A 22991-nucleotide genomic window follows, 5' to 3' on the forward strand; every position below is an offset into this window, starting at 1 on the left:
AAACAAAACGCGGGTCACGAAATAGAAGTATTAAACAATTAGTTTTAAAGAAAAATGTCAGAGGATTTCGATATAAGAAAAGAGGAGATTATATCAGGTCAGAGGTCACCATTCCGCTGGAAATCGACTCTCTCGTGAACGCGCGAACGGCTGTTGCCGGAAGCCAGTGATTATAGCTTATAACTAAAGCTTTTTTTTTTTTTTACAAAAACCCAGCGCTTCGCTTCAGAAGGCATTTATTGACCCACTGGAGTCGAATGGATTACTTTCATGATGGATGGATGTGCTTTTTAGAGCTTTAAAATCTCTGAACACTATTCAGTGCTAAACTATTCCTTTAATGAAAAACTTGAATGCAAGAGAATCTTGCAACAGGAAACCATCAAGCCGGACAAGGTTGACGCAACAAATTTGGTTCTGATCACCAGAGATGGTGTGGTTCTGCTGATCAACTGCCTGTTATTTCTCAGCACTGAAGCCATGTGTTTGCAGCCATTCTCTTAGTTACTTGTCTGATTTCGGGGTCGAATTCCAGTTGTTGAGGTCCTACGAAGAAATACACACGTCCTAAACAAAATAAAATAAAATGATTGAAAGGTCAGAAAATATTGCCTCAGTTTGCCTTAAAATTGCTGGTTAACATATAGAGATGCTAAATTGATTTTGCCTCACTTTTTTTTTAATTCTCATTGTTTTTCTCCGGAAAAAAGGCACTATATATCATGACTTATATTATTTACAGATTTGGGTCACATAATATATATATATTTTTTTGAAAGTTTTACTCTCATGGTGTATTTTTTGGGAATAATTAAATAATAAAAAATAAAAAATATATACAATTCTTTCTCATTAGCATCACATTTCTTTATTTTTCTTACGCTTCAGTATCAAACATGCATTTGAAAAATCTATCTACTGTATATTGCAAAACAATTTTTATTTTTATAATTTTGCAGTTAAAATATGACAAAATTCTTATAACAAGATACATTTTAGTAAGGGAAAAAAGACAATATCTAGCCCGACTAATTAACAAATTATTTGCTGATTTTGGTCACTGTCGATATTTTTTATATCGAGTTTATATAGATATAAACTCAGGATTGCGTCTGAATTGTGAAATATAAACCATTCTTTTTTTTTTCTTTTTTTTTTGCAGAAACTCAGGGTCCATTTTCACAACAACAATGTACTAAAAATGGGAATGTTTTTCCTTTGTTTTTTTCCGTACAGTTGACACCGTTGTCAAAACGATCCCCGTTCACACGAATCCACAAAATATCCATGTAATACGCGTGTGCACGAAGTCACCTTTTTCACAAATTGCTATTTTCCTTAGTTTACACGGAGACGGTCACGATATTGAACCTCATTCTCAGTTTGCCTTTTCAGGTCCCCAAATGAGGTTGTCGTCTAAATGAACGGCCAAAAATGTGTAGAAACGGTCACTAAGGTTTTTAAATTGCTAATTAAATTTGTCAAGGTGAGTTTGTGTGGGATTGGTTCCACAGGTGATACCAACCATTATGGGCCACTGCAGCATCCACAGGCGAGCCAATTCCTGGCCACTCATGAGCTATAGGCTTGGGAAAGCCTTCCATCATCTGTCCTGCAGCTTCATTAAACCTTCACAAAGCAGAAAACACAAACACATCCTTCAAATAGAGATTTAAGTGCTTGGCAAAAGCCATTGTTAATTATCAATAGTTGTTAGAGAGAATTCATTTGTTCAATTTCTTGTACCTCCAGCATTCTCCTCCAATGAAGAAATCAGTGAGACGTGTTTCTCGGAAATACAAGGCTGCATCAATGCTCTTAACAGTGGATGGGAATGTAAATTCTGAGATGTTTCTTGGATAGCCATGCTTTACTTTGAGAGAGCTAACCTCCCAGTATTGAGAGCCTGTGTGAGACACAACATGGAATGCAACTAGTAGTTTTAGGTGAAACAGTTCCTTATGATGATGTTGAGCTATGACCGCCTCACCTTTGAAAACTAGCATGCTGTTGTGGTTTGTGTTCTCATAGGCAGCATCTATGTGAGCTGGAAGTTCAGGCCACAAACTTGTGATTAGTGTGATTCCTATTTTCTCAAAGCTGGGATGTACCCGCCAAATAAACCTGCAACAGGCGTATTAGTCAAGTTAGACACAGTAGTAGTGCAACGATTAATGAGTGCTAAAAAAAATGTACACATATGGAGCCAGACTAAAGTTAACGTTACCTGTTTTTAAAGAAAACTAGCTCCTGTTGCATGCCTGTCACAGCGTCGAATGACAGCGTAGGATCACATTTATCTGGTGTTTTCGGAGGAAGTCTGTCCAAACTTAATTCCCTCTTACCTTTGGCAAAAACGAAAAGGTAAACATTTAAAGGTCAGCGTTTTTTCCATTCCACTGCGCTACTTTGTATTTGAATGTAAACGCGCTAGATTGATTTGCTTGACCGTTGCGCTGGCGTCTTAGCAGCAGCATCTCTCGCGCATGACAGGGTTTTAAAAACGCGGCGCTAAATTTAAAAGAAGTTCAACATATAAAAAGCGCATCTCTAGGCCTTGCATTTTTTCATTCCACTAATCTGTGCCAACTAACTAAAAGTAGCAGCTCTACTAACCTAACTACTTTATCATGTCGGCTATTTTAAAAGTTATGTGGCTTTCCTTGTAACAAGCTAACATTACATCACTGCAACATACGAGCCGAACAGTACTATTTTTATTTTCGTTTGTGAATGAATATTTTAAGTGGACGAATCGTTATAGTGTACTTCCATGGCATGCACTGATTCATATTTCGGTCACTGGCGGGTGCTCTGAGCGTGCATATTAACCACAATTTAAAATTAGGTTATGTATTATAGGCTGTTATTTTGTAGTCGTTTTATTTGTAGATAAATGATTTTTAATAATACACAATTTAAAGTTTTTATTTTCTTTTGAGAATAAAGAACCTACTGGCATAACACCTGCATGAAGAATCAATGAACAAGTGATGAATCAAAATCCCATCAAATGTTTGGAAATTTGATTCATTCTAGAGAATCGATTTGTTCATGACTCGATTTCATAAATTAGTTTTGATTTGACTTTAGCATACATTTTCTGTACTTTTCATTCACTTTTCATTACAGTCATTGTTTTTGGACAAGACATTTATTTTTATTTATTTTTAATTATAAATTATACAAGCAAATTGAATAATTTTTTAGGCTTATATAGTGTACATTTTCAGAACAGTAGTCTCTAATTTAACTACTGTCTACACATACATACTACAGCTTAACTTAACAGTTTCCCAACACTGAAAATATAGATGCATGTTCTTGCATTTCTTTTCAATATCTCAAGTGTGACAGAATATTCCCAGACATACCATACCATACATTTCCTGTATATCTTTGACATCCTGGAAAGACAGCTGCAAAACAGAGTGCAAGCCAAAACTATAGGCTGGGAACATGATGGCTCCAGGATCTGATGAATGTGGAAGGCCGAGAGCGTGTCCAAACTCATGCACCGCCACAGCGAGGAGGTTATGGCCTTAAGGAAATCCACAGGTTTCATCACCCATCATGTAAGCACAGAAAACATTTTGAGTATACATTAACAAAGCAGAAACCTGTCAATTGTGGACTCTTAGTGTATAGCTCAAATCTGCAATTTACTAAGCAAATACATTAACATGATTGTGTCAGGGCTTCAAACACACAAGTAACACTGACATGAGTCATGTGAAAGGGCATTCCACCTTTACTTCTATCAGTGAACAAAAGACGTTGCAACTGTCTTCTTCCTTTATTACCAGTGGCATTTGTTGTCCAGGCCTCCTCATCATCGAAGTGCACATCACCCCCAATGCCAGGCCCAGGGAAGAAGGCATGCGCCAGGATCCCTCCCTCACCATCAAATGGTGACCCATCTTCATGATCTACCATAAGTGCCACACGTTAATGTTCCGAGTTCCCATTTTTAAATATATATATATATATATATATATACACACACACATAGCATATTATACTGTTATTTTAGATGTGATTAATCGATTTGACAGCACTAGTTTCTATTAATATTCTTTACAATTTCACCTCTTAATATTATATATATAGATAGATAGATAGATAGATAAAATATTATTTATAATTATATGTAAATGTATTTTATATTTTAAAGATATGCATCTACTACAGACATTTATACACAATGTATTAATACATTCATATTAAATACACGTAAATATAACAAAACAAAAAAACTCATACATAATTTGTATATCTAATATTTTGTTATCTAATAAAGATTATTTTTGTTATCTACACACAATTTTACACGTGGCTTCAGTTTTCAAATACATTTTGTAGCCAGACAACTACTTTATTTTTAATTTAGGCTTACACTCGCTGAAAACACACACACACACACACACGTGCATTGGGTTTCCATGTTTTATGGGGACTTTTTCCACAGACATAATGATTTTTATACTGTACTACAAACTGTATACTCTATACCCTAACCCTACCCATCACAGAAAAAGTTCTGCAATTTTACATTTTCAAAAAACTTCGCTTAGTATGATTTATAGGCTGTTTTCCTCATGGGAGCAAAGAAAAAGCCCCAACAGGGACAAGGATTTAAGATATTCTGCCCTCAAAACAAAGGGTTTATCAGAACCACACACACACATACATATGACTATTACTCAGCTCCATAATTTTGAAGTTCAGCTTTTCTCCCCCACCTTTGTTATTGAAGGAAATGACGATGTCAGCATCGCTCCTTTTCTTTTGTCGGAATTTCAAGGGCACTGCTTGAGCCCAAAGTTTCCATGCCTGTCTGAATGCTGTCCTGACCTGGGCAGCTGTAATCTTTGAGCTGTATCTGGAGATTCTGAGCACAGACAATATGAAAATATGAGCCATCACACTGTGGGTTCTGCTGTGAGAGTAGACTGAACCTCACCTGTATGTCAGGGTTCTGTTTGTCCATCGCATCGTCTTTCTGAACTGCTCAGCATCAGATAGACCACAGCGAGCTCTTCTCATGGCTGCTACGGTCAGTGGATCCACATCTCCACTCTCTTCCAAGCCAAAGAAGTGTTGCATCTCCCTCAGTTTGGCCTGGAACGGGTCAGGCCCCGCTGCACGCCTCCGTCGCCCAGTTACAGGTTTATAGTTGTAGAATTTTCCCAGATAAACCTGTTTCATCCAAACCCATTTAAATAAACAGAAACATTTAAACTCCAAGACAACAAACAAGCCATCTTCAAATCATTCAAGTAAACAAATCACTCTCATTCGTTTCCATGCACTGATTCATTTCATGATTTCTTGGATTTTGTGTTACTTGAGCAGCAAATCAGCATATTAGAATGATTTCTGAAGGATCACTGAAGACTTGAGTAATGATGCTGAAAATTCAGCTTTGCCGTAACAGGAATAAATTACATTTTAAAATATACTGTTATTTTAATTTGTGATGATATTTCACAATATTACAATTTTTACCTTATTTTTGATTAAATAAATGCAGCCTTGAGCATAAGAGACTTCTTTCAAAAGCTTTTGACAGGTACTGTTATACATTTACTATAAAATACAGTGTTATTGTATATTATAGTTTGCATGTGGGGTTTTGGCTTTGGTTTGGCTTGGTTTGAATTATGTAATATCACTCACAAAGTGTCTGTTGCCAAATAGGCTGTTTACTGTAATTGTTTCAAGAGTTCCACCACAGTGCAGGAAAGGACATCGGCACATATAGATACCGCTTTTATTTTATGCTGAGAAAACATACCCTTCAGCCAAACTAAATGTATAGACTTGAAAATAATTTTAAGACAACCACAGAAACTTTGGTAGTCTGCCCATTCATGTGCACTGTACTACTCTATCAGTGTGTTTTGAATCATGCTCTTTCTTTCCGCAATTTTACACCTATAAAAAATCACCATCATCGAACAGCTCAATGTGTTTACGCAAATCACCACATCCGAATTTTCACACAGCGACACAGCTGTTGTTGATAGACTCAAATAGTGGAAGTTGCCATGATTGCACAATATGACTTCCCTTAGGTTGTAAGGATACTGTGGTAAAGCATGAAGTCACAAATAAATTGTTCTGAAACATCATGTGACATCATATACATCTTCCTGCATTACAAAGCAGAAGATCAATACTGTATGGATGAAACTGATGGAAATATGCAGTAAAGCTTAAGCTGAAAAATTAAGCATTCAGCATTCATTAACATTTAGCATTTTTTTCTGTTATCATATCCGAATGAACGAATTAGCAGCTTTCCAAACATTTAGAGAAATAACATTTACTCTAGTTGCATAGTATGTTTTGCCATTTTACTTAATTATTTTTTATGTTGTTTTAAAGATGTTTAGGTATTTTTACTTATAGTTTAGTATAGGCTACTACATGTACTCCTGGGGGGAGTGGCAGAGGACCAAGCCGAAAATGGCTAAACACTAAGCTTTTAATTGTCTTAACCACAAATTATTGGTCAGGGAATAAGCAAAATGTAAGCAAATGCACTACTTAAAAAGCCATTGCTGTCTAACATCAAAGACAGAATTAAGTTTTTGGTAGAATATGAGAAGTTGTGTGTGGAGTAATGAATCACAATGAAACATGCAAATGCTGATGCTCCAGAGCGGTGTCTTCGAAAATCTGCTGAGAAATCATAATAAATGCATCTCTAGCACAGTGAAGCATGGAGGAAGAATGTCATTGTGTGGGGAGCCTTTTTAGCTGATGCACAAAAAAAAAAAAAAAAAAAAAAATTAACTCGTAGTGACCACGAAAGGGAACAAGTCCATCAGGCTCATGTTTTGGCCCGGTCAGAGTCCAGGTCTGAACCCTATAGTGAATATTTGGTCTTACATTAAACTCAAACGACAAGTGACAAGCCATTTAGATGCTTTTATCTATACCTAACTTGAAGGAAAGACCTGCAAACACCTGGAACACCCTAGTATCCAAATAGCAACACCCTGCAACCACTCACAACAAAGCACTGTGCTGGTGCAGTTTTGTACAGACAAGCACCATTCAGAGTTGCATTTTAATATTTTATATATAGGTGTATATATAGGTATTTTCCTTAATTACCTCTGCAAACTCCAGGTGGCCATCACTGGACAGTCCTTCAGGACGCAGCGGGGAGGCGTACAGGGCAGCAGGTTGCAGCAGAGTGAAGAGACCCAGCCAGAGATTCCCCATGTCTGCTGTTCACTCAACACTCTCAGAAAGGGCTTTATATATGACTGTCCTGACATCCAAACATTAAACAGACTACCTTCATTAAATACACGCTCAAGTCAAAACAAGCAGCACACTGTGTTATCTAACACTGATTATATGGTACAGAAACTATGCAAAAGTTTAAGCCAAAATGTGCACATAAAGATTTGGCCCTGCGGTGTTGTGGGGTAGAGGGGGAGTTTTCGGGTATAGTTGCTACAAGCACACAGTGAGGAATCTCTCAACACACTGTGCAGGAACATTACAGGTGTTTTGCTTTTCACTAAAGTTAGGTAATCTGCTTTATTAAATAAATGATGAAGATATGAGGACATACAAGTTTATGATACCATAAATCAGTGCCATAAACGCAGCTATTATGTCTGTAAATAGGGCAGAAGTGTAAGCTTTGTAATTAATTGCACTTCCTTAGTATTATTTTGGAGAATTTGTACTAAATACTTTACACTCTTACAAATAAAGGTTTTAAGGCTTTATTGGCATTAGTTCCATGAAGAAACTTTAGCATCCAGAGAACCTTTCCATGCCACAAAAGGTTCTTTATAGAGGAAAAAGATTTTTTAGATTACTCAGATGTAAGAAAGTTCACTGGTCACCAAAATATTCTATTGCATTGCTGAAAAAAAAAAAAAAATTTTGGAACCTGTATTTTAGTGTAATAGTGGAACGTATGTTCAATTACATAAGCTGTGTTTCCACCGAAATTACCGGGAACAATTTGTCCCAGGAGATTTTTTTCCCCCAGACCTGTGGCTGTGTGCGTTTCCATCGAGGTCTAAAGTACCGTGAGGATTAGGCAAATTAGTCCGGTGACGTAGGACTGCGCGTTACTTTACAGTTCCCGCTGGATTTTATCTTCTGAATTTAAGCTTAATAAAGCCTGAACCACGTCGTCGTTCCATCTGTCGTATTTTTTTAAATCCATTGTTGATTCGAATAGCAAACAATTTTTACTGCACGCAAAGCAAAAGATTTTTAAAAATGGTGGACGAAATAAAATGCGGCATGAACTCAACCAATCAGCATGTTCAGCGCCCAAGTCCCACCCCCGAAAGTTCCTGAACTGAGGGAGAATTTTTTACCCGGAACTTCATTTAGACCCTGGTTCCTGCGGTGGAAACACACTGAGTACCACCCCAAAGTCCCTAGTTCCTGGGGACATTATGCATTATGCACATTAATTATGAACCTGTATACAGTAGTTCTTAGTAGTCCTCGGGGAGGAATGAAAAAAGTAGTAGTTACTGATTAGCTAATAGTGAACTACCAATTTCATCTGTGCACTATTACTAACTAATTCATTATCTATAGTTTCTTGTTAGTTAATAGTAGTTACTAGAGTGTTAATAATGCGTTACTCATTTGTTCCTGTGTAGTTATTCATTAATGACAGAACAATGTTCTAAAGTGTTACCAAATGTTGTTTTTTTTTTGGATCCTCCAGGATGCAAACCAACAACGTTGTTAGAGGGAATTTCAAAGATTCGAAGAACACGTTTTACATTTCTGACAATTTTGGAATGTGATAACAAACTTTAACATTGTTAATACTTTTCCCTCTGAAAGTTATTTTTAATTGTAATATAAGTGAATGACTGTATCTTATGGGGTATAAAAATAACTGTTTTAGTTGAGCCCGATCTCATGAAAGTGCGTATCTATAGCACGAATGATATTTCTCGTATCATTTATACGCCAAAATGAGTTTACTGTATATATGCACGCCCTCCTCATCCCTAATCCTACCCGAGGGGTTTACAGTGCATATCATTTGAACGCAAAAACTCGTTTTGGCGTATAAATGATATGAGAAATATCATTCGTGCTATAGATACGCACTTTCATGAGATCGTGTTGTTTTAGTTCCTTTGTCATTGCTGGCCTTTGCCAATTTGCCAATGGTTTGTCTTCCTTCAGTTGCCAAGAAATTTGATCTTCAAATTGTATGTTAAAGTCTTTGATGAATCAAAGACAGAGGTTGATGAGGAAGCATTCGAATATCTGCTGACACGACCAGACGTTGAGTCCTAGAAATGTTCATCCCAGACACAGCAAGTCTTGATGGTAAACTGTTTGATATGCTTATCAAGTTTTGTTTATTATCAGCAATATTCACCAGTTTGCATATGCTAATTTGTCAAATGGACTCTTTCTCAATAGCTGTATAGCATGCTATCAAAGTAGTATGAACAGATCAATCAGACCATTGATATATTGAAGATTCTTTAAGCTCAAGCTCATAATTAGCAGATACTGAAGGCACGTCACAACGTCAAGTTTCCCAAGTAAGGATCTCCAATCTTGCCTCTGAATTACATCTATATAGACTGACTTAAATAATAAAGATATTTGGAACTATATACACTTGTCATGTCTGCTCAATATTACATCATTCCCCCCTCCAGATGATCGAAGATATCCTAAAGAGCAGCCCTGGAGGCGAGAAGGTCATAAACGAATACGCTCGTAGGTTGTTCATACAGTAATTTGTAAATTGATTTGTGTGTGTTTAGAACAAGCCCTTCTCTGCGTTTAAAGGAAGAATATGCGAAGGGAAACATCTCTCTATTCCCATGGCTGACCCTGCAGGAGCAAGCTTGGTTATGTAGTAGCTGTTGCCTCTCAATCTTTTTGATTTAAATGAGGAGGATATACTCTGTATATTGCAGAGTAAAGATTATCTACATTATAATTGATATGGCATTTATTTCCTTAGATGTGTAATGTATAACTACTAGGTCTGTGTATTGTTCTGGTCATAGGAGCATTATTACAGTGCAGAAGATGGAAGTGGATATTTGGCATGGAGAATCAAAACTCTGCAGAAAGAAGCATTAGAGGGATGGATGAAACGCCAACAGCAACCACAAACAGGTCCGAGATTTGATGTTTATGATGTTATGGGTGAACTATACACAATACAGATTGTCACTATCCACGATACATATTGTTGCATTTTTGTATTTCGATACATTTTGACACAATATCTTGATGCACCCCTATTAGAAACGCTTTGAACAATTCAGAACGTCAGTGGAAAAAGGCATATAGTTCATAATAACATCGTAATATATACATCATAAACATAATTCACCCACTATATTGCTAAATGTACCCGATTTTTCAAATCAACAGAAAAATATACAGGACCGGGATAACCTGGCTTCTCTTGAGACTCCTCAGCTTCACAGCACAGTTAATGATATGCTAAAGCCTGGCTGCATGTTGGCACGTGTGGTTACAAGGTAGTTTGTGACATGAGAAAAACTGGCAATCTCAAACCATGTATTTTTTTCACTGCAGTTTTAAGGAAAAAATACTCAGCAATGGTGTTGACTTATGGATTTACACATGGTGTGTCTTAAAGCATATCTAAAACACCACACAGACATATAAACAACATTAAAAACTTGATTTTCACCACTTTAACCCCTTACCAGACAGACACAATTTTGGCATGTGGGGCATACATGCTGCTCATAAGTCAGTCTCTTCACAGCCAACCCTTGAGAGTTTACAGTTCAAGACTCAGAATTAATCAGACTGTTATTAATTTTGATATATATAACTCAAACATAAAACAAAACCAAAAAATATTAGGAATATATTTATTAAATGTATAAAAAATATTATATAAATGTAGCTAACAACTTATAACCACAACTATAAGTAGCCACAAGTGTGGCCATGCTTCATTTAAAATCTGAGGATGACATCTCTAAAATGATTCATGCTGTGAAGACTTGAGAGTATGTCAGGGGAGGTTTTTTTTTAGAAAAAGATGATGAGATGCTTATCAAATATTTTATTGCCATGTAAACACCCATTTACAGTCTTTGACTAATGTCTGGCGAGGAGAACTGCTCCATTCATGCTTATTGTAGTCAATCGATTAACCTGTCCCACCTCTGCCGGTATGAGACTTAATCTTCATTTATCGTTATTCTTTTGTTTGAATTCAGCCATTATAGCCTTAATTCTGGCATTATGGCTTGGCCATCTACATCTCTTTCATCCCACTATACATGAATAATCCACCTATTATCTTAAGTCTTGTTAGAAAAAAAAGAAGAAAAAAACCTATTCTTGGGACCTTATGTGAATTCTTTTAACAAATTAGATTATGGAATAGAAAAGCTCCTGCAGCAGGTGGATTAGGTCTATCTCAGTCCTCATCAACTTCCTGTACTTCCTGAATTACTCCAATGGTTTCTAAATGGACTATGGACCTGAAAGTCTGTCGCAGACTCCAGACACTCCAACATGCTTGACTAATATTATGTAATAGGCTACATTCATACCGCATCTGTTCCACTTTAAAGGAACATTTTGGTTTAAATAAATGATATTGTTAAAACAGAAATAAAATAATTTTGACTTGTCTCACAGTTATTATTACAAAATTTGCCTTATAGACTTTCATTATAAGTGTATTTTCGAATGCGTTGTGCTTTTGCAGTGTAGGGCTCGTTTCACATACATTGCGTTTTTCCATTTCGCTGCCCTACTTTTCCATTGTTTTGCTTTAGCAGGTCAAAAGGGTCAGAGTTACGCTGTAGATGAATCATGTTTTTGATGGCATTTTAGTGTTTGAGAAAAGCACTGCTTTATACGGCATTTTGCTTGACACAAGACATAAGGGCCAAAATTCGGCGCTAAAACCGTCTTAAATGCCATCAGATATGGCGTTTTGGATGTAAACGCGATTATTCTACAGCATAATTCGGACTCTTTTGGCTTGCCATATTGTTTTTTTCCCACTTACATTCTGTGTGAACCGTCCCTTATACAGGTGAGGCTTGACATTGTTGCCTTTGGCCTGTATATCTGATTTTGGAATAGGAAATTGATTATTCAGATGACTCACATGACATATCAGCAAATTATCTAGTTAACACGTGTAATAAAACCTGGTAGTGCCCTAGGACAGAGTCATAGCCAAGCCTATAGATGGCATCTACTGTATATGTAGAACAATGTAACTCCCATTCGCCACAAATTTCCACACGTTGCCATTGCATGCTTGTTTGTTAAATACTTTGGTTCATAATCATGTACTCTCAGCTCCAAAATAAGACATGTGAGCAGTGCTTCCACTGACTCAGGGATTCTAGATAATAAATCAAAAACAGCCCCTTTCAAACTTCACTGATTGTCTAATCTCAGCAGACTTACTGGTAACCGCCTGTCTATAAATCAGGTGGCCATCACTTCCTTTGGCCACCACCTCTACATCTGCTATTATGTAATCAGTTTTGTCAATAGTGTTAATGACACATAAAGCTCTATATTGGTTCAGGATGTAGTCATGGAATTTTTTTATTTACAACATGTTTTTTTTTCCCATCAGGGATCATTCTTCATTCCTAAAATAAAAACAAGTAGGAGCTGAGACATATACAGATATAAAGTGTGTGCGTGTATGTGTAAATCCGTATTAAAACCCACTCAAATACAGATTTACCTAGACTACCCTCTTCTGATGCGGATAACTAAATGACAAATAATACTATCTGAATATACGAGGGGGGAAATGTATTTTTTTACTTGTCACTATACATTTTTCACCACTTTTTGACTCTTTTTTTTTCAGGTCACTTAAATAGTGCGTGCATAATAAATAGGAATTGTGATTCAAAAATAAAAGTGTGGTTTAAAATTAGGCCTGATAACATGTCATACTGCTGTAAGTGTCATGTCAGTTTTCAGTGCATGCACCTATGGGTAGGCCTATATTTTGGGTCCTGTTTAACTCAGGATGCCTGAAGAACAATCCTAAAGGGGTTTCTCATTTTTCTCAGTCTTTGCATGTAATCAACTGAAGAGGAGCTTTCACCTGAAATCTCTGACGTCGTGCAGAATTCCCCTGTTTCCCAGAGACTCCAGAGGTTCAAACATGCTTATTTTCCAGGCCAGGAAATGACTCAATGACATCTCTGTCTGTCTGATATGACTCAAAGACAACTGCAGGTGTCAATAGTGTGGAGACAAGGGTAGCTGCAGGTCGGAGTAATACTAATGGGCCTGCCGATAGGAGACTTGCAGAAAAAAGGTGAATTGCTACAACAGAAACTAACCCCTAACCCTATAGCCCACACCCTGACTGACAGCTTTTGTGACCAATGATAAAGACCTTTCGTCACGCCCACTACTCCAACCTGCAGATCTGCCCTCTGCTGTTACAACAATGATCTGCAGCCAGTATTTTTGAGATGATGTTTTACCATTCCAACCGGAACTCATAAATCGGTATTTATATTTAACCCCCAGGTTCCATATTATACGTTGACTAAATAATGTAAACTTGACTGACTGCTTAATTTCCACTTTAATAAAAAAAAATATGTATAACAAACTCGATTAATGTGTCAGTGTCATTGCTTTTTCTCAAGATGCACACCAGTAATGTTTTTTCTAAGGCACGCTTATAAAAGCTACTTAAATGTCCTACTTAAAAACTAATCCTGTCTTAATCTAAGCCCTTTCTGTGAAACCAGGCCCAAGTGTTGTTCAGGCACACATATAGGCTACATTCTCATGTTTGCATTAACACTGAACGGATATTATTAACGTGACATTTTCCGAAACGAATCCGTTTAGGTTCACAAAATGATACATTTATCGAAAGAATTAAGGAAGTACATCAAGGAATTAAGGATTAAAGATGATTGTATTGTATTTAATCAATTAGGCTACATTAAATTGAATGGATTATTAATATATATATATATATATATTTAATAGTAATGGCTAATAAAGACTAATGTCACTGTATAGGCCTGTTTTAATCTGATTATTATTTTTTATTACTGATAAGTGCTTAAGTTCAGGGTCCCGAAAAAAATATTAATATTAATAGTAAAATGTTACTATGAAAATATATATAAAAAACATTTTTTTTTTTTTAACTGTGTAGCTATACATAAATAATTGTAAGTTTTCGATGCTGTCAGTACATCAGTGTTGTATGATTGGATGCAAGTACAAACGACCGATTAAAAAATGATTATAGACACAATCCCTATTATAAAGACGTACAAGCAGCACAAACAATTTAAAATAAGGTAAAACAACATTAACATGATTTAATGTTTTGGCAACATAGATTTTAATGAGGCACAAAAAAAAAAAAAATCACAAAACACACACATAACATACTTAAATCATTACACAGCCTTTACAGGACAATGCTGGGAAAGTCAGCTACAATATTCCATATTATAATTCACCATGTCAGTCATAAGCAAGATTAGAGGTCCACTAATATCTTAACAACTGCATCAGTGGATTTAAGCACGAAACTGTGATAGTGGCAGTAATTTTGCTGTTGTTTGTTCATTTGTATTCAGCAAAAATGTTGACATCTTTGTTTTTGTTTGAATCATTTTATGTGATGGAATATGTAATTCATAATTATTTGATATAATGGATATCAAGGCAACAAGGAATAAACCACAGTTTAATCTAAGGCATCCTTAGTGGTGCAAACATGACTCCAAACCAACAGCAGCGCTTTATCTGAAACATGTGCCTAACGTCTCATCGGATTAAATACAATTTATTTTAATCAACTGTGCTTTACAGGTGATTGAGTTCTTATTGAACCATTAACTTGGCACAATACATAAACAAATGACGAATCAATATTAATATATGACTTCATTCGTTACCACCCTTCACTGTTTCTTTTTTGACAGCAAGCATGACTAGTGGCATTTCAAGTAGTATTAGAGATGAGAATATAATATAGTTTATGAGACATTCATTTGCTAATGATAGCAAGGTTTTACTTGATTTTAACCAATTTACTCTAGACTGAGTAACAGCAATTAAAGCATTTAAGTATCTCAGCTCAATGTTAATAAGCATACATGATAAGTCCTTCGGAAAACGTTCATATTAACACACCCTTTTACCAAAAATGATAATAAATTAAATCCATTTGATTGCATATTGGTCACATGAGGGCCTTGAAATGTTTACCGGACAAACTGGATCAGGTTTAAACAAAAACGTGACAAGCGAGTCACTGAATTATTGACTCAATTTGTTTTGCAGAGCAGCTTATGACTATTGTTAATATGTCTTACTGTAATTACAAATATTAATATGTAGTATGTGTAACATGGACACACTTATGTAACATGCTACTGTATCTCTGAAACACAGTAAAATGACCATATTACAGTAAAATGTGCATGTATCTCATCCCTAAATGCCTCAATGGTTCTTAAGGATGAAGATCTTACTTATTAACACTCATTCATTTTTCTGATCTGTTTAATTTGACCTTCATAATCTCTAAAAGTGTAGAGATAAGTAAGATTTTGCATAATCTCAAGCTAGTTACATTAAGTTCAAGTACAAAATATGAAAACTGTCAAACTGACTAGATATGATCCATCAAAGCCATATTATTTTCCCTCATGAAGGCAGAAATACTAACCAGAACAGAATCCTAGTTTTGGCTGCTTCTTTCTCGCTAATTAGACCCTCCGATTTATAGGAAAACTTATGTACACGTTACATGTGCAAAATCACAAGACCACTACAAAACTCTCATCTAACCTATAATAAAGACAAAATCTTTCCTTCGTTTGGCAGTTTTCTCAGTAATGCACTTGGCAAACGGAGTCGGAAGGGGAACAGGGGAACCAAACCGTCAGCCGCTGGTCACTTCCTGCTGCCGCCGAAGCTCATTGGCTGGACCTCTTTCTGTCTGAGGTCTGTGATTGGTCCATCTTCCTCTTCTCGGGTCCCTTTCAACTCGCCTTCTGAGATTCAATGTGCAGCATCGGCCAAACGCCACATAAAAACTTCACTTTTGGTCTGTGCTTGAGGTAGGTTGACCGAATCTGGAGGCTATGGCAAACAAATCAATTAAATGATATCCATATTTAATTACATCATCCATTCAAAAAACATAATTTTTCCAGAGATACGTACCTGAGGAGTATGTGTAAATATGACCCCAGGCCTGTTAGGATGTGCCACCAGGCGTGAAGCTGCGTAACCGCCCCAATCACAGGAGGCAGTCGCTGCCGTGTGGCTCTGAATGAAACCATGACAAATAATGACCTCTTGTAACGTTATTTCTGTTGACTAAATTTAGTAAGAGTAAAACTGACAAAAAAATGTTGGCAAAACTAATATATATTTATTTTATACATGTTTTATGTATTTAGAAAATATAATAATATATCATACATTTTTTAATCAATAAAATATTTATTTGTAATATATTGAATATTTAGTTTGATTTAGCTTTTCTTGTAAACTAAGATGTTATTTTTGTTGCTGAAAATGAATATACTGCTAAATGTAAAAATGGAATGAGACTAGAATTACCTTAGAGAGTCACACAGGATATTATCGATGTTCCATAATACGAATCCCAACAGGAAGACGGTTAATGACGTAAAGCAGAGGGCTCTGAGCCACGGATAGACCCTGCAAAGCACAGACATGAGTATTTACTTCCTTAATACACAATCACACCCTCTTAATACAGACATTGTTTTAGCAAACTTGAATTCAAGTCTGCCTCTATTCCGCTATGAACCTTTCCACTTTTCACAATCCAATCAATAGAGTGCAACATTCGGGTTCTGGAAGTAAAAATTCCATTCATTTTCTCCATAGGGGAATTGATTTTGAACAATAGCTTACCTAGACAGACCCGCTGTGAGCTACGAGGTTGTTAATCAATGGTATATGCTTTTTTTGAAGCCATCGGCCTGCATTATTTCAACTTATTTTTTAAATACTCGTGCTTAGCAGCAGAATTCCTGGTGAAAAACTACATTATTCATGATTCTGCAAAAAAGTCCACCAATCAGAGAAATTAGGGCTGCATCCGAAATCATATAATTATTTTGAATGCGTAATTACTTCACAACCGCTAAAAAAGTATTTGGTATGAGTGTGTAGTAGAAATGCAATCTGGACGTACTACATTTGCCATTTTGTCATTATCATCTGACCTGCTAGCGTCAGTTGCGTCGCTTAACCTCCATTCACAAATCCTCTCCCGTGGCCTCATGGCCTCCATCCTATGCACGCTTCAGAATCTCGCCGGAAGTAGTAGGTCGTCTGGGTATATTTTTGCCTACTTTTTATGAGTACTGTTAATTCAGACATACTTCTTTTGTCACATACTGTTTTTTGCCTACTATATAGTATGAAGGTGTGCGATTTCGGATGAAGCCAAGCAAATTGTACCAAAAGAACTCTTTACCCACAAACTCCCATGAAGCACTGCGAATGACGTAATAGTCATGCTGAATTCAGAACTCCACACTAGCAAAGTACTAGCCATATAATAATACATTGATACTGAAATATTTGTGTGTAGGATTGTAGTTCTTTCACTTATTAAACCAGTTAAGTACACAGTCTTGTACCTTTTTGTCAGATTTTGCCTCACATCAAAATGTGTAATGTTGTGATTGACCTCATAGTTGGTTGGTTTTTATTCATGGCTTATAACGCTTTAACAAAGGCTTTTTTTTTATTTCTATGATAAAAATTAATCTGAAAAATACTTTTGGTACCAAGGCTGCCAGAAAATTGGGTGGGAAAAATGTATAATCCATAAAAAAATTATTGTATGAACTTAACTCTATTTTTTGGGTGGGCAAATACAGATTCATTTACTCACCATGTGACTATGAAAACTGAGCGAAACACCAAGAAAGCCACTAGTACGGCATACATGACCTGGGGGAAATGATAAAACCGCTGTTAACCTGTATATTTAACATCAGCTTCTAACATGTAAACAATATGATTGTTTAAATGGTGATTTTCTTTTTACATGAATGTGTTGTGCTGGCAGTTTTAAACAAAAGACATCACAGTGTGTTTACAGAAGCTCATGAACCATTCAATACCCTGAGCATGAATAGAGCCACACCTAACTGTCATGCCCTTAAACAACAGAAACGGACAACAAACACCGACTGCAGAAGAGCCAGTTGTTTTGACACAACATTGTCATGCTCTCAAAGAAACCTGACATGGTCAAGTAGGATAAACCAAACTAAAGAGAGAGTCTGGCCTCACCTGGTGAAAGACAGGCTCTTTCCATATCAGGTAAACCTGAAAATAAAAAAGTTTGTACTTAAAAAAAAAAATATTACTGTATTATTACTGTATCTGTATGTGTTTTAGAAAATGTATAAGAGCAAAGAGAAACTTACCACACTAACAATAATACTGAAGGTCAGCAAAAGTGTAATTGAGAAATAGTTAACAGCATGCTCTTGCTTGAAGCACTCATACCTGTAACATGTAAGACACATATTCAGATCAGTCACAGAACAAAGTCAGAGGAAAAGCATCCACAATAAATGATCTACAATCATACACTACAGTTCAAAAGTTTGTGGTCAGTAAGAATTTTTTTAAAGAAATCAAATACTTTTATTCAGCAGAGACACATTAAATTGATCAAACGTAACAGTAAAAACATTTATAATGTTACAAATGTTTTATACTTCATATAAATGCTGTTCTTTTGAACTTTCTATTCATCAAAGAATCCTGAAAATAATGCATCACAGACAGTGTATCACAAAATTAATATGCAACTCCACCATTTTCAACATAATAATAAGAAATGTTTCTTAATCATATTAGAATGATTTCTGAATAATCATGTGACACTGAAAACTGGAGTAATGAAGTTGAAAATTCAGCTTTGCCATCACAGAATAAATTACATTTAGAAATATATGAAAATTGAAAACAGTTATTTTAAGTTTTAATAATATTTCACAATATTACTGTTCCTACTATATATGATCAAATAAATGCAGCCTTGGTGAGCATAAAAGACTTCTTTCAAATCCAAAAGCTTACTGATAAAAAAAATTCTGATCCTCATTGATCTGATCTGTGACTTTGCAGGTGTAAGAAAGGTCAACTTACAGACAGTAGACAAAGACGCAGCAGCTGTAGATCATCGGCAGCTCATCCAGTAACTACAAACAAAAGACAATCCAGAGACTGACAGCATTTGTGTGTCACTTGTGAATTACTGCTATTTCTTTGGGCATGTACAGTTAGAGAAGCAGCTTTGTGGCTACGAGAATGAAAGCGTGCTTGAGAACAAGATGCACACTTTGAAAGGCTGAAGAGAAGTCAAGCTTACCTGCATTTCATACTGTAGTGTCATGTGAAAGCTCCATGAGCCAATGCCTACGGCTGTGCCAAAAAGAGCAACAACATAAAAACACAACATTTAATCATTTAAATTGGTGGGAAAGGTAACTCCTTTCGAAATAAAAGAGATTTGTGTGTAAAAAAAAAATAAATAATGTGAATGATGCATCGTACCAGCGAGTCCTAAAAAGGACCACACATAGCGTACTTCCAAACCATCTTTACAAGTCTGAATGGCTCCATAGATGGGAGGTAGGATCATTATCAGGTTACTGACAGTATTCCCTGGAGAAAGCAAAAAAACAATGTTTTCATGTTAATGAATGTAAATATTAAAGTCACCATGAAATCAAAATTGACACTTATATTTTTTTATGGAATATTGCAGTATTTGTTATAAATGATTTATCCGTGCACATTAGGGGTGTACCGGTACATGTATACGTTCCGAACTGTAACAGAACAGACATCCCAGTTTGGTGCAAACAGTCAGACAATGAATACAGTCAGTTACAGGCGATCCACACTCCAATCCAGAAGGGGGCGCATGTGTTAATGCAACGCTGTTTGCTATATGCCACAACAGGAAAAAGAGCAGAAGAAGAAGAGACAGTCTATGCACCAACCCTAAACAAGTGTTCAGATAACACGCAAGAGTTTGCTAGTAGCGTTCCAAAAGCTTCACGGAAAGGAAACCAGGACGGCAGAAAACGGCATCCTGTTTGTTTTTTTAATTTTGTTTTTATTGTGAGAGTACTAGGAAAGTACAAAGAAAATGACATCATAGGCTACGATTGGTTAATCAAACCAATAAATTTGAAAACAGACGTTGCATTTTACTTTTACTTCGTAGTACTGTGCTACGTTGGGGGGGGTGGGGGGTTGGGTGGTGCCAGACATGTAAATGTACTGAACTTTTATCGAACCGTGACCCCAAAACCGAGGTACGTAACGAACCATGGTTTCTGTGTACAGTTACACCCCTAGTGCACTTTTTTTCATTTTTTTTTTTCATGCGCCCTCATAATCTTTATCAAAATAACTTCCCCTCCCTCTTATAGTGACATCTCTACTCTTCTCTGACGTGTTTACTGACGTGAGGGCGGGGCAACCTGTCACTCACATGAGATCCACCAATAGCAAACCACAACCATCCAATCAATTCCGATAGACAAAATCAAGTCCTGCCCTACATTTTTTCTTGTTTGAGAAGACATTTCACTTGGATATACATCACAATAGGAAAGAAGAGACTATCACAACTCCCATTTCATGCTGACTTTAGGCCGTATTTGAGTTACTCTATAAACGATAAAAGCAAAAACTGCAGCAAAGCTGAACAAAAGTTGAGTGAACTTCATCCAAACTGGCCTCTTAGCACCACCATCAGCTGGTAGACTGCTATTGTGCCGCTTTGCTGAGTCTAAGAAAACTAAACCTATGTTAGAATTAACTAACATGGTGTTTACGGGCCTATTGTTTGGATATACACTACAGCTGATCATACTGAACATGGCACATTCCTTCACAAGGCAACAGGTTTACGCTGGACCCCTCTGATCTCAATGGCACCAGAATTCCTGTTGGTTCTAGCAGCGTTTAAAACTTATATTTAAGATATGACTGTGTGTAATGTATGTTGTAAAATACAACTCAAATAATCAGACTAACCAAAAACCGCTAAAAACCCATAGGGAATTGCAGAGGGAATTTAAGCTCTATTAGTATCAGTGTGTTAACTGTCACTCTGTGCCCTTTGAGCATCATATCAACGTGACCTGAAATGTACTTGAGCAAACAACAAAGATCTAATAGCTACGCACATTGTGTCCTTCCATACTTTCATATCTGTGATATAATCAGCAGTCAAGCAAAAGTTCACAATAAAGCAATCAGAAACCTAGGTAGAACTTCTCCATTTAAATCTCTATAACCATGGTGAAAGTAATGGTTTATTAGCTTGACTAGTTGTTTGGAAATATGCAAATTATGGTATTATTCTTACAAAAAATACTGATGGTAATAAATGGCACTTAAATGGGTATTGTTCACCAGATCTGGCTGGAAAACCAACTAGAGCAGCAAATCAGGCTGGTTTAAATGTTGTTTTTATTTCAGCAGTGACCAAAATGCCATTGAATCACCATAGTCCAATTGTAAGGCTCGTAAAATAACTCATTCATATTTACAGTAAAAGTTATTACACTGTTAGTCCTATAACTACGTTCAACTGATTCGAGTCGCAGCTTATTGGAGACAATACTTAAGTCAGTTTACAATTAAAGCAAATTTAAAGAACGTATAGCATAAGAAAACATCTACGTGGTGGGAAATAAAGTATGTTTTTTCTGCTCAGTCTTGATTTCACTGAAAATCAGTATATCGACGGCTCGTGCTCTGCCTCCACACACTAACGTTAGGTTTCATTCATTCTCTTTCCGGTCATTTGTATGATTTTCCTGTGTTATTGGGATTATGATACGAGTTCAAAGCGTACAGTGGGTCGCTGCTGGCCTCGGCTGTTAAGTTACGAATCCTACTATGGCAATTAAATGCTTATGAATTTTAAGTATGTCACGCTGACGTTGATTCGTAACTTCGCTATGAACAAGGCTTGGCTTTTTAATATTAATCCCGTCGTTTTGACGTTGCTTCAAAACCTTCCAATGTAAAAAGAAGTGATTCATCAATATTAATTAGTCTCTGCTGACGATGCGTCCTAAGCGTCCAATAGCAGGTGCTTGCCTCATGAATATTAAGTATCCCACCTTCTCATAGTAGGATTCGACAATACTCCTCTCTACCGTTTTAACATCCGTGTTTACCACCCTACACGACAACGAACCGTTTGTCCCGAACACAAGCTCCCCGTTCAAACGTACTTACAGAATTCTGCGATGTAATACGAGACCACATAATTCTCCTCGCACCAGTCTAGAGTTGAGGTCGGTGTTCCCCAGTAGCCCGGCCTGTCCGCCGCCGGAGCCATGATGAGACAGATCAGATAGGTTGGACGGGCGGAGGGAGGAGTTGCTTGTACGGTAACGGATTCAGTGCTCCATCCAATCTGAACCGGCCTACGTGTGATAACAGTTGCAATGCAAACAATAGCCTTCTGAAACTCAATACAACGAAGTGATTGTTGTTCTGGTCTAATGTAGCCTACTTTGAAAGGACAGTGTACTAAACGCTCAAAAATGCACAATGCACAGTGCACACACATAGGCTACAAATATTGTATTAGGTTAAAATATAGTTAATGTGCATTATACGTCGATTATATTATATTATTAATTGTAATGTGTGTATATTTTTGTGTTTATGATCTCTTAAGGATTATATAACTTGTGATGGCGTATTAATGAAAAATAAAGTGTTGTTAAAGGGATAGGTCACCCAAAAATGAAAATTCTGTCATAATTTATTTACCCTCATGTTGTTCCAAACATGTATGAGTTTCTTTCTTCTGATGAACACAAAGGAAGATATTCTATGTTGGTAACCATACAACTGACTGTACTCATTGACTTCCATGGTATTTTTTCCTA

At 36.5% G+C, this 22991-nt stretch overlaps 2 protein-coding genes across 2 annotated transcripts; both read right to left on the reverse strand.

The window, feature by feature from the left end:
* Positions 1–456: 456 nt before the first annotated feature.
* Positions 457–7236, reverse strand: LOC311285551 (collagenase 3; the record flags this gene model as incomplete). Its single annotated transcript, XM_084401232.1, has 10 exons — positions 457–567; positions 1526–1629; positions 1747–1906; positions 1991–2124; positions 2228–2340; positions 3375–3541; positions 3804–3929; positions 4743–4891; positions 4964–5199; positions 7126–7236. The coding sequence occupies 10 exons, from the start codon at positions 7234–7236 to the stop codon at positions 467–469; spliced, it is 1401 nt and encodes a 466-aa protein (XP_084257358.1). The 3' UTR covers positions 457–466.
* Positions 7237–14822: 7586 nt separating this feature from the next.
* Positions 14823–22539, reverse strand: acer3 (alkaline ceramidase 3). Its single transcript, XM_084400346.1, has 10 exons — positions 22330–22539; positions 19618–19728; positions 19433–19485; positions 19210–19262; positions 18480–18561; positions 18343–18378; positions 17939–17997; positions 16627–16728; positions 16225–16329; positions 14823–16140 (listed from the first exon to the last, which is right to left on the reverse strand). Exons 1-10 carry the CDS (start codon positions 22430–22432, stop codon positions 16041–16043), a joined length of 804 nt encoding a protein of 267 aa, XP_084256472.1. The 5' UTR covers positions 22433–22539; the 3' UTR covers positions 14823–16040.
* Positions 22540–22991: the final 452 nt, after the last annotated feature.

The sequence above is a fragment of the Rutilus rutilus genome, assembly GCF_951802725.1.
Source record: "Rutilus rutilus genome assembly, chromosome: 25".
Lineage (NCBI taxonomy): Eukaryota > Metazoa > Chordata > Actinopteri > Cypriniformes > Leuciscidae > Rutilus > Rutilus rutilus.